This window comes from Buteo buteo, chromosome 13 (genome assembly GCF_964188355.1).
Source record: "Buteo buteo chromosome 13, bButBut1.hap1.1, whole genome shotgun sequence".
Taxonomy (NCBI): Eukaryota; Metazoa; Chordata; class Aves; order Accipitriformes; family Accipitridae; genus Buteo; species Buteo buteo.
The window spans coordinates 26,693,436-26,705,560 of record NC_134183.1 but is presented as its reverse complement, the minus strand read 5'-3'; the positions used below and the strand labels follow the sequence as shown (position 1 = coordinate 26,705,560).

The 12,125-nt window shown below is 43.6% G+C and overlaps 1 protein-coding gene across 2 annotated transcripts in view; it reads left to right on the top strand.

Moving 5' to 3' along the window:
• The first annotated feature begins 4,779 nt into the window (after positions 1 to 4,779).
• The window catches only part of TRPM7 (transient receptor potential cation channel subfamily M member 7), a 61,402-nt gene continuing 54,056 nt past the window's right edge, over positions 4,780 to 12,125 (top strand). For both annotated transcript variants that reach the window (XM_075045189.1, XM_075045188.1), the window contains exon 1: positions 4,780 to 4,908. In XM_075045189.1, coding sequence (XP_074901290.1) covers positions 4,906 to 4,908 — 3 coding nt within the window. In that variant the 5' untranslated portion in view covers positions 4,780 to 4,905. The remainder of the gene's footprint in view (positions 4,909 to 12,125) is intronic.

The following is a 12,125-nucleotide window of genomic DNA, read 5'->3' as shown; positions in this document are numbered from 1 at the left end:
TCCCTTGCCTCTAAAGGCACGCTACCTCCATGTTCCCTTTTTATAATTACTTCACACAGTAAGATGTCACTGCTATTTTGCCAATTCTATTACACGAACAGTTCTATTCATTTAAATACATACATTGCTTGTGAGCTTGGAGTCTAAATCAGTTACAGGGGATAATTTGTTTTATGACTGTTAAATATGCAAAATTAACTTTTTGTACGTTATTTTTCTCCTGATGTATCTTGAATTTACCCTAGACTTTATGACCTATTTCTTGAATGTACAGCTAAGGCACTTGTTTCCTTTGAGGGAATACATCCTCTCAGCTGTTAAAGCTAACATATTTCTCAGACTAACTACTTTTTGGTTTTGAAGAACCTCGGTATAGTGCAAAATGATTACCTAACCTTTGGAACCTCTTCAGAAGATGATGTGTAACTCTGGAGTGTACCACATACCAACAAAGTAATCAAAATTTCTAAACAGTTTAAGTTACACATTTTTTGAGTTTTATTTTCCCTGGCTTCAATGGAAACAATCCTCCTCCTTTTAGGTACTATTTCCGAAGTGTTGTGATTGACAGCAATAAGCTGTTTCTACTTCATCCCATTTTGAAACGGCATATTTTGAATTGCTGAGAAGTTGTGTGTTTGTAATGTTATTTGGTGTATTATCTAAGAAGTATTGGGCAAAGCATTTTCACAAAAACTTGGCAACTCCAGCACTAGAAAAACCCTTCACATATCGTGGAGGGGACTTACAGATCCTATTAACCTGCGTCATCGTACTTTTTTTTCTTACTTGACAAGTTTTAAACATTCATGTTGAAAAAATAAGTATCTTCAGTGTTCAGGAGTAGCAGTCAAAATGTAAACTGGTGAGTTGCCACTTTAGCTGTAGCTAGACAGCTGATTTACCTAGATATATCAGAAATGGACAAATGTGTGGCCAAAAAAAAAAAAAAGAGGAGATATTGGGAGAATTCACCCTTGTTAAAAGAATAAGAAAAGTGAATCACTAATACCTCTTTTCTGCCACAGATGACTTTAGTAAGGGACAAAAATGGTTTCTACACAGAATCTGACCTTGAGTAGGATATTAACTAGATCTCCTTATCAGCTGGCATTTGCATCTGATTTAACTACATGAACTCCAGCACATATTTTGAACAACTTGAAAAGAACAGCTGCAGAATAACAGAGCGTATCTCTGGTAAAACTTTTTATGGAGTCAAACGAACAAACAAAAAAAAAGCCCAAACCAGATTACTTTTATTTAATGGTAACTTACTTCATTTTTCATAAAGAAGAATGCTGTATTTGATTTTTTTCTTTCTGTGTATGAGTCAGTATTTCATCTACATGAGGGTAAGTAAGCAATCAAATGGCCTCATACTGGCTACTGGATATTGCAATATTGAGATAGGGCTTCCTTAGGTTTCTTAAAATCCTTTAGCACTTACTGCAGTGAGATCAAGTTACAGCTGGTTTAATGCAATGTAAAACCTAGTAAGGTTGGCATCACAAATTTTACTAGTTCTAGTGATGATTACATAACAAATAACATAAAGTGCCAGTGACAGACTGATAGTTTAATTTGGGATATAAATATGAGATACAGGAACAACATAGCAAAAGGAGTTTTGTGTAAACCAGTTATATTCCATTTTACATAACAGAAGCTTGCTTCAGGTTAAAGGTCCTTAAATGCAATAATGTATAAAATAATGCTTGATTATTTCCTTCTAATTCACTGTTGACAGTTGTTGATTTGGAAGGAGATATCGGAGGAATTTTGAGTTGACTGTTGGTGTGGTTGGAAGGTAACGCTGAGGGTGACAAGTAGCAAATATTTGTCTTACTGCTTAGCCCTCTAAGGTTGAGCTACAGTGATGAAAAGAAGATTTAACATGTGAATGTGCAAGAAGTCACTCTTTTTGGATGACTAAGGCTGCTAGCTTAGGGTCTAATCACATCATGTTCTGTATGGCTGATCAACGTCATAAAAGGATATAAGGTGACTTCCGTAGGCCGTGTGCCATCACTCCTGGGTCACAGGGATGTATTTCGCGGTGGTGCTATGCCCTGCCCCGCTTCACAACGCTCTGAAGGCTGACACTCCCCCAGACAGAGTGAGGCAGAGAGGATGTTGATGACTCATTTTCCCTTCATTTTCTTCACAAGCTGTTCCAGTGAAACAATGTGCTGTCTCTCCATCTAAGCTTATCACAAACAGTTTAAATCTCAAACAATTTGATGTCAATCTCTTTACAGTTTTGCAGGATCAACAGGAAAAAAGGCATGGAAAATTCCTTGCCTCAAGCACGTTGTCCTAAAACAGTAGGTTATACCAAAGAAGTCTTGTGCCCAGGCTGGCCTCCAGCTACTTTTTCCTAATTCCCTTGCTCCTTTTAGCCCTTGGATTTACAAATATTAAACTTGGAGGTCAACATGATAACCATGAGAATCAATCAGTATGGCGCAAATACTGCTGTTACACGAGATGAAGGACCTAGTCATAGAAGAACTTGCTTATTAACTTCATGTGGGATGTAAGGAGGTTTAGATTGATTAATTAGAAAGGGAAAAAAGAGGAAGGGAGGAAACAGGAATGTGGTAGTTTGTCAGAAGTGCTTTACAGTGTGAGCTGAAGAATTCAGAAATCCCCCATTTTCTCTGCTTTCCTTTGGAAAGTTATTGAACCATCTCCAGAAAATTTTACTGGGCTTCTACTGCTCCTTCTGTTCCTGTTCTGTAAGCCAAGAACTAGCGCTAGCACATGGGAATCCAGGCAGGAACAAGTAGCTGTGGATCAGCAGGCTTGGGATTTCTCCTGCAGTAAGAGAGTGAATTTAGCCTGTTAGTTGTGAGATCTTGTACTGAAAAAGCTGAATGCTTGCAGCTGCATGGGTCTTCTCAAATTTTCACCTATTGTTTGCAGCAAATGGATTCTGGGACCAGAGTTTACTACTGAACTTGCCTTGCTAAATGGCTGTTAATGTGAGGACTTTTCATTTCTTGTGATCTACAAGTTCAGTTTAAACTAGCAGCTGCCAATTCTGCTGCTTTTTTTTAATGCTTGGTTTTGATTTTTGAACATCCCTTTCTAATTCTTGGAGTGGGTCTAGTAAATTTGGTAGTGTACCGAGCCTCAGACTCTTAAGAGACTGTTGCTGTCATGCTGAGGCTCACCAGGTTTTGGCTGCATGTGCAGAGCTCTGTTACCCTGTAATGCAGAAACTGATGGTTCAGGTGTGAGCACACACTTGCATGTCTATCAGCTTAGCCCAACGCTAAATGGAGTTAATGTTGGCTTTTTGCAGCAAGGGGAGACAGATAATACCTGGTTCAACATAGTGTCACAACAGTACAGACAAATGATAAGGCCCGACAATGAGAATCAAAGTTTTTAAATGAATTTGAATGTTCTGACTGAGTTCATACAAAATTACCACTCTTGTATGGCTACGGTATTTCAGGAATGATACCACGACCTTTGAGCCAGATTTAACTCGCTTGTGAACCATGTTTTCATTGCAAAGGAAGCACTGAGCCATCTACCTGCATATGTCTTAAATAAAAATGAATGTCATAATATTAGACATGCATTGTAGATGAGAGATTTTTCTAGGAAGTCTTTATTTTTCATATTTAGGGAACCCAAGTAATTTGAGCCAAACTTAATTCATCTCTTTTTCTACCCTTACAAATGGTGTTTATTCTAGTGTACAGTTTGGGCAAAAGATATATAATGAAACACAGCGTGGGAATTATTGCATGAGGCGCTTTATGGTACTGATTCTCAAAGTTTGCTATAGCATATAGAGCCCAAAGAAGACAAGGTTCCTGCCCTGGGCGGTTCCTCATCTAAACCGGGAACAGAGTCGATTGAAGGGGAAGAAACGCATCCTCCTTTTTCCCTTCCAAAATGAACTTTCCTCCACTGTTGCTCGGACCGAGTTCCAGGATGCGTTTGACGCAGCGCTCGTGGCGGCAGCGGCGCTCCCATGCGTAAGCACGAAGCTCAAACGAACCTCAACTAACGCTGTTCCCCGCCGCGTCGTGTCAGTAACGCGTAACGCCGGGTTGCCCTCCGCAGGCACCGGCGACCTGCGGTTCCCCAACGCGCGGTACACCGGCGGTCCGCTGCGAGGTGACCGCCAAGGCCGGGCCCCTGCCCGCGCCGCGCCAGCGCCTCGGGAGAGCCGCGAAGCCCGATGCTCCGGCTGACGTTTCTGCGGAGAGACAGGGCTTTCGGGAGCGGAGCTTCCCTCTCCGAACCACGCGTTTCCACCCAGGCTGGCTTCTGTCCCGGCAAGCTCCGTTGTTAACGTCTCTTCGGCTTTTACCTCGGCAACAGCACACACACACACGGGGGGGGGGCACGGCTCGCCTGCCCCCGGCAGCCGTTCGCGCCTTCTCGGGGTACCTCGGGACGCTGCTCGGGGTGCCCCCCTCGCCCACTCCCGTGTGGCGAGGCCGAGGCCGCCGCCCTGAGGGGGCGCCCTGAGGGGGCCGTGCCGCGCCGCGCCAGGCGGGCGGGCAGGAGCGGGCAGCACCGCGCCGCCCCGGCCTCCCCCTCCTCCCGGGGGCGGTGCGCGCTGACGCGGCAGCGCCGCGGCTCTCCGCCGGCCGAGTCGCACAATTATGAGAAAAAGCTGCCGGGCCGAGGCAGCCGCCAGCGCTGGGTCCCGGTGCGGAGTCGAGCCAGCGCCGTCCTCCTCGTTCCGCTCTTCTCTTCGCCCCCGGAGCGCTGTCCTCGCCCGGCTTCTCCCCACCCAGCCCTCCGCTGCTGCCGAGCTCAGCCCCGATAGATGGAGACAGGCCCCGCCACCGCCGACGCCGAACCACGAGCAGGAGCTGCCCGGCGCGAGGAGAGCCAGAGTCGGCGCCGAGACCCAGCCCGGCCCTGAGGAGAATGGTGAGGGCGGCGGTGGCGGCGGCGGCGGGGCCGGGCTCGCCCCGGCGAGGAGTGCGGGGGGGGACGGGGACGGGGCGCCGGCCGCCGGATCAGACCTGTCCCGGCCGGCCGCTCCGGGTCCGCCGCGGCCCCTCTCCCGCCCGGGCTCGCCTGCCGCCACGGCGGCGGCTCTTCCCCTGCCCGCCCCGGCGGGGGTGCCCCGGTGGCGGGGAGGGAGGGAGGGAGGGACGGACCCCGCCGGGCTGTCACCTCCGGCCCGGAAGGGGAGGCGCGGGCTCGGGCGCCTCAGGCCCGTCCGCGCGCGGTGCCCCGGCCCCGGCCGGCCGGCGGGGCGCCCCGCCGTCCGTCCCCGTCCCCGCCCTCAGCGCCCTCATCGCCCGCCCGCCCACGACCCTGCTGGCCCGGCGGGCCCTGCCCTCCCGGAGCGCCCCGGCCGGGGCTGACCCGAGCAGCCGGGGCAAGGCTCCCGTCCGCCGCCCGGCGTTTCTGGAGCGGTTTCTCCTCGCGTAGTGCCCGCGGGGCCGGCCAACGCCGCCCTGCTGCCGCCGGCCCCGCGGCGAGGGGCGGCCGCTGCCCTTCACACCCCTCCGCTCCTCCGAGCAGCGCTCGGGGGAGCCGGCCCTGCGGCGGAGGGGACTCCGCTGCGTGGAAACGCGACCTTTCGGTCTGTGCTCTTGGAGTACTGCCCTAATCCTTCCTTGTGGTTGTGTCTGGTACCAGCATTTATACGGTGGACCGCGTAGTTCTCTGGGATGCAGCTGTTCTTCCCTTCTAATCTTTCAACCTATTTAGTTTTTACAATTTCTGCACGTTGTCGTATACAAGGGAGCGTCCAGACCCTTACAAAGAGGCGTATGAGCTTCTACAAAGAAAACGCAGCTTTAGTTCCAGCTCTTTCTTCTTCTGGCTGCTAATCGGTTCTTAACTGATATTTACAGAATTTAGAGTGAGCTGTCACATCAAGTGCTTTCAAATGATTTTGAAAATCTAAGCGTGGAGTGTAAATCTGTGGATTTCTACAGTCTGCTTGAACTTCTAGTCAGATGCTTTATTTCCTTTTAAATAAAGGTGTTTTATTTCACAGTATGTTCTTCAAAACCACAGGGATTCATACCCATGAATCTTCTATTTTTGACTACATCTGTGAACTGCGTAGAAATAAATGTGGGCTGTCTTTTTCTAGAATCTGCAAATCCAGCACTCTTCTAGGAAGCTGAAAGTGCAACCATCCGTGCTGACTTGAAAAAGTACTTGGCATCTCCCACTCGTGTGGTACTTGCTCTTCTCAACCTAAGTGGTGTTGGTTTTTTTTAGTTTTGTGGGGTGGGTTTTTTTGGAGGTTTTTTTTTTTTTAAGTTTAGTTCTGGTGTTTTGTTGGTGCTGACATAGCCTAGAAATGTACAGATTGGTTTTAACCGTTATAGATTTGTAAACTGATCGTGGCTCAGCAGTTTTTCTGGCAGTGTAACATGTTTGCAATGTTTTATACTTACCATGTGTTTTTTGAATATTTTGAAACCACTGTTTAACAGGTGTTTGGCCTGAGTTGAATATGGGACATTTTATGCAAGTTCATTTTGCTAAAAATTTCCCTGCTGCTCCATAAGTATATAGCAATTTTGAATAATTGCTGGACAGTGTCCAACATTAAATCAGACATTATTCTTAAGAGTGAGTTGTTCAGTGTGGCAATTCCGGGAGTTCAGTCTTTTTTTTTTTTTAAGTGTCTGTGTGGGTGAGATAAGTGTCTGCTAGATCATCCTTCATACCTTCTGGTATGAGGCCATTCTTGACTTTGCTGTTTAAAGTGGGGGGAAAAAACCTTTGTGCATGTGGAAACTGTTTAGGCTGGTTTTGGATTGTTTGTACCTTAGTTTCCTGATGTTTTACTTTGATTTTTTTTTTTCTAATTTTTTTTTTTTTTGCTTGCTTGAGCTCAGGAGCAGGAGGGTAACTTTCACCTTCATACAAAGGCATCTTGAAACATCACCTTGCATTTAGCAGTTATCTCACTTATATTTAAAGATGCTCTATCAGATCATCTACCTCCCCAGGTGGATTATCTTGGAGAGGTACTCTATTGTGTTTGTAAAAAAAAACCACCAAAACCCAACTCTATTGTGTTTGTGTAAACTTTCATTTCTTTTCTTGTCCCTTGAGGCTCTGCGTGACTCTAGCCCTGCTGCCTTACCTTTTTGTCTTATCGCATCAGCCCTGCTTTCTCTGCTTTGCTGGTGATAGACTGCAGCATCCAAACTCCTCTCTCATAGTTATCTTTACCACTTGCTGTGCTTCCCTTTCCTGAAAGCTTTGCACCAACACCCAAACTTTTCCTGCTTCTCTTTCATGTCCCTTCATGAGGTGCATTTCTATTAACTGTTCACTCCTTGTGGACAGTTGTGACAGATTAGTATTTTCTAAAAAAAAATATAATTTTGAACGCAAATAATTGATGCTGACACAATAGGGTTTGGCTATACTGGTTTGTCGATTTTACACCAGTAACGTTGCAAATAAATCTCTAAGAGGACTTGTCAAAAAGTGCATGTGAAGGGATGGAGATGCTTTTATAGTCTACAATTTGGGTGCTTGACAGGATTTTGCATAGTAAGTTTAGTTTTCTTTCCCGGAAGGACCCTGATTAGCCTAATTAGGAGTTTAATACGTAGCTATACTAGCAGTGGCACTTTTACTAAACTTCTGATGCTGTTCAGCGTGTTGTTTGAAATGAGCCAAAATTTGAAGTTCCGGTCTTTAAAGACTTGAGATTGGATTTTGAAATTGTGGCTTATGCTTTGAAAAATCAAGACAATGAAATTATACTTCTCATGCTAATATACTTAACCTGAAAAATGTATCTTTGTCTCTTTTTTTTTTTTTTTTTTAACAGATACTTATTTCTTTTGGAATCCCTCATTTCCTTTAACCGTGTCTACTTTGGCAGCAGTATTTGCATGCCACGTTAATTTGCTGAAACAAGTAACATTAGTTCTGTTTTTTTGTCCCACTTTTTTAAAGGCAAACTGATAGTAAAATTGATGTGTGTGTTTTCCAGAATTGAAGTTTTGTCTTTGAGGTCATGTTTCTTGTTTCTAATGTGAATAATTCAGTCTTGGTGCATTTTAGCTTCACTGGTTGAAATTCCAGCAGCTGGCTTTTCAGCAGATAAATTACTGAATAATCTCACTCTGTGTCTTTGGTTAAGATACTTATAGGATTATTAAAGATAGTGTCACTTCTTGCCTCTGATACTGACAAGTAGTGGTGGCCTCTGACAAATGAGTCTATATGCTTCATTATTTCTACAAAAAAGTCAGTGATACTGACTTGACCTGTGGTAAAACTTGAATGAAGCTTGTTCTATGCTTTCGTCATGTCCCCTGGCCTGAAACCTTCTTCCTCCTCTATTGTATTCCCTGCAATCTTGTTACTGTCCTTCATTTGACTTAATCCCATCTCTTCTGCTCATATAATGAGAATGTACAGGTAATGGTGTTATGTTAATATATGGTGATACAACCTATACTGAAAATGATCTACCTAATCCTTGGTTTCTGTTATTTTTATTACTTTAAGCTTAGATTTTTTTTTTTTTTACTTGAATTGCAGATGGTTTTGTATTTCAAGTAAAAGAAAGCTAATCTAACAGAAGAACAGAAAAAGTAAACCCCCAAACCTTTGTATTGGCAAGCTTCGCTTCCTGACCTGGCTCAGCACAGGATTAGCTGGGCATCAGTGCTGCAGTGCAACAGAGGAGGTAGGATGTGCAGGAGGTGACTTGTCTTTTTCGTAGCAGCCAGTCATTAAACCAGCATCACCTGGCATGCCGAACCATTGCATCTAACTGGATGGGACCACAAACCCGAGCAGCAGTGTTTCGGAGACCAATCTCCATCGCAGCTCTTGTACTGACAGAGGGAATGCTGGTTTTTTTTGAGGAGTGGTGAGGTTTTTTCAGCCTTCTTTACACCTATATTTTGCTTAGCATGTAAAGTGCATGTGAGCCATTTTAAAGCAGGGGCGTAAGCCACTTTCTTTAACTACCAGGTTTGCTGGAACCACAGTGCAACTTGAGCTTGTTTTTATCCCCAGCCACTATAATTCTTGCACAGAATCACGGACAGTGCAGGTTGTCTAATCGCTGTTAGGTGAGTAGAGGAAATTTCTTACCCCTCTGTTCTTTCCAAGAAGGAGAGGCCAGTGGACTTATGATGGGATAATGAAATACAAAAAACCAGGAGAGAAACTGGGATAAATAACATTGTTACCTTTAACTGTATCATTTTTCCTTCCCAAGAATTGGGCGAAAAGTATTCTAAACATATGGGAAATACAGGGAGAAAAGTAACTGTGTTGTTGATTGTGGTTCTGATAGTTCCAAAAAGCTGCCTTATGAAAAGACTAGAATATTAAACTGTGGAAAATGGTTTGACAACCTATAGTATGAGGGTGTTGCAGGAATAGTCTGTAAGGTAAATGTGGTGGTTGATTGCCAAGGAGAGTTTAAAGTATGGTAACAAACTGACAACACATTAGAGCGGATTGAACTTGGTTTGTAAGTTACGGATTTTTTTTCCCCTTAACTAAATTAAAGTTCATATATTACTGAGGTGGTAGGCTTGGATTCAACCTTAATTCTGGAAATTTCTGTGGTGTGGTTTTTGTTTTTTTTTTTTAAATCCTAAAAGTTGTATCAAAGTTATGGATTATTTAATACTTATGTTATTGAGAGCAATATAATTTTTTTCCGAAAGACTCTTACAAACTCATTCTAACTCAAGCTGTTTTAGTTTTTCTATTATTTATTGTTGGATTTTCTGAAATGTTTGAACTCTCCATGTATGGCAAATGTGCAGTTGCCGAGTTGGTGTATCCCAACCCATCGTTACTTCATTTGACTTCAGCTGAAGGAGGATGGCATATGATATGTGTGCTAGTATATCTGTTGATTTTCAACAGCTGCAAAATTGGAATTTTGCAGGCTGATTCAGTAATAAAGTTGGTACTCAGTTGTGTGTAGTTTGACAACTAATGTTTTAAGAAGATGATCCAACTCCAGAAACAGCTATTGTAAAGCTGTGAAGCTTTATTGGTACTTCATCTTCAACCTGTCCATGGAGATCACTAGTTTACAGTTGGATACAGTCCAACACGAAGAGCTTATTTTGTTTAAAGGCACATCATGTGTTTTGCAAAGAGCATGCACTGGCTGATGTCCAGTTTCAAAGAGTATAGGTAGATGTGTGTGTATTAGTTTGTATACAACTGAAAATTATGCACGTGTGAATCTTATCAATGTCTAGACTTACTGCTAATGGTTGTAATAGCAATAATTTGGGGAGGCCTCTTTCTGAGCTGGAGAGCTTTGGAGCTATTTCATGGTCTGTAGCAGCCTGGTCAGGCTTTTTGCTTTGTAAGTCATGGATCCCAAAGCCCAGTGTGGATGACTCCCAATGCTATTGGATTCTGCCTTTACTACTAATCAAATGAGATTTAAAAAAAAGAAGCTGCAGGTTCTGAGAATTGGCATATTTCTATTAAGTTCTGGTTTGCTGATTTTTATTTTTTGCTTTTATTTTTTACTGACAACCTTTTGGGTGATTACTGGAGTATATTTTTGCTGTCATACACTAATGCGTTCCTGCTTGAGAGTACTTTCTCAGTGACAGCTCTAAATTAATTCAATCTAGGTGTTCAGTCTTTCACCATAATATAACTCTGTAATCTTCAAAGCCTGGGAAGGTGTCTGTTACAGCTCAGTCAGTCTTAACACAATAGTTATTGCAATTGAATACCAGCCTTTGTTCCGTGCATTGTTCCCACTTACCTCTACCCAGAGAGGTACTTACTTTCTTAATCTTGCCTATTTGATTCTTGTCACCTTTGCTAAAAGGCAAAGAGAAATGATGTTTTCAGATGTTTTCACTTTGTAGTCTGCTGACTTGTGCTGGTGGACTTTTGCAAGATGGCCCTGGCTGATGCTGCTTATCCTAATACCCGCTAAGTTCTTCTCCTCCTAATACTGCAAAGTGATAATCAGTTTTTGTGAAATGCAGACTTGACAAACTTGACTTTTAAAATTTAAAATTTGAATTTAATAAATAAATAGATTTACATTTATGCCTTCTGCAAATGAATTTCAAGTTGCTCTGTTAGGAATACTGTATTTCACAAGGACTTATTGCCTAAAAGTTTCTAGACTCGGGGCACTTTTAGAACTAGTATTACTTAGCAGCTCAGGTCTTCCCACTATTACTCACTTCATTAACAATACAATTCCCAAGACTGACCTGGAGTGCTTGAGGTGTGGATATGTGTGTCTTGCAGGGTAGTAATCTCAGATACGGGGCAGGGTTGATGTTCAAGTCCATAGCATCTTTGCTAGCCGCTCCCAAATCTGCCAAAACTCTTCTTAAAGGTGTGGTTGTAATCCAGTCTAAACTCATCTAAGCCATGGCTGTCACCCTTCCACTGATCCCTTTGTGTTCCCCTCTGTGCTCAGTCACTGTTGCGGGGATCTGAATTGAATAAACATCTAATCATCCCCCCCCCCCCCCCGATTAATTATTTTGTTGGTCATTTCCCTGAATTGGCTCTCCATGTGATTGCATAAGTGCCGGTGCTGGTATGAGATAGGGTGGGATCATGTGCAGAGGCTTAGGAAAATGGGATTGTGGCACTCCAAACTTGACATGAGCTGTAAAGCTGGTTTGGAAGCTTGCTCTGAGGTGCTGGAGAGTTGACTTGTGCCATCATATAAGTAAGTGTTTGGTTACCCTGTGTATCACCCGCTCTACGTGAGTGTTTTCAAAGTCTTACAGCCTTGTGTGCAGGCATGGATGGAGCTGCGCCATCACAAGCCAGGTTCTGTAGCCTCTTCAAAATATAAACCAAATTGCATTGCAGACCTTGTCTAATTGTACTGCAGGCACGTAGTAGCTATGCTTGAATATTTTTGTATCTAAATTCTTGTTTACAGAGGATGTTTTTCTTGACCTTCTTTTCTGAATGTGTGCTACCAGATGTAAGATAACTTTTTTACCAGATACGCTGTGCTGTAGTCTGTCTGTGAATTGAGCTGCATCAAGATGAGTTTGACCCCTCCCACCGAGTTATTTCTATTGGCAAATGATCCACTGCTGCTAACTTGTCTCATGTAACAAAATATTGCTGGATTTTTTTTTCCTCCATGTTCTTAACATGCTGCTTATTTGCTT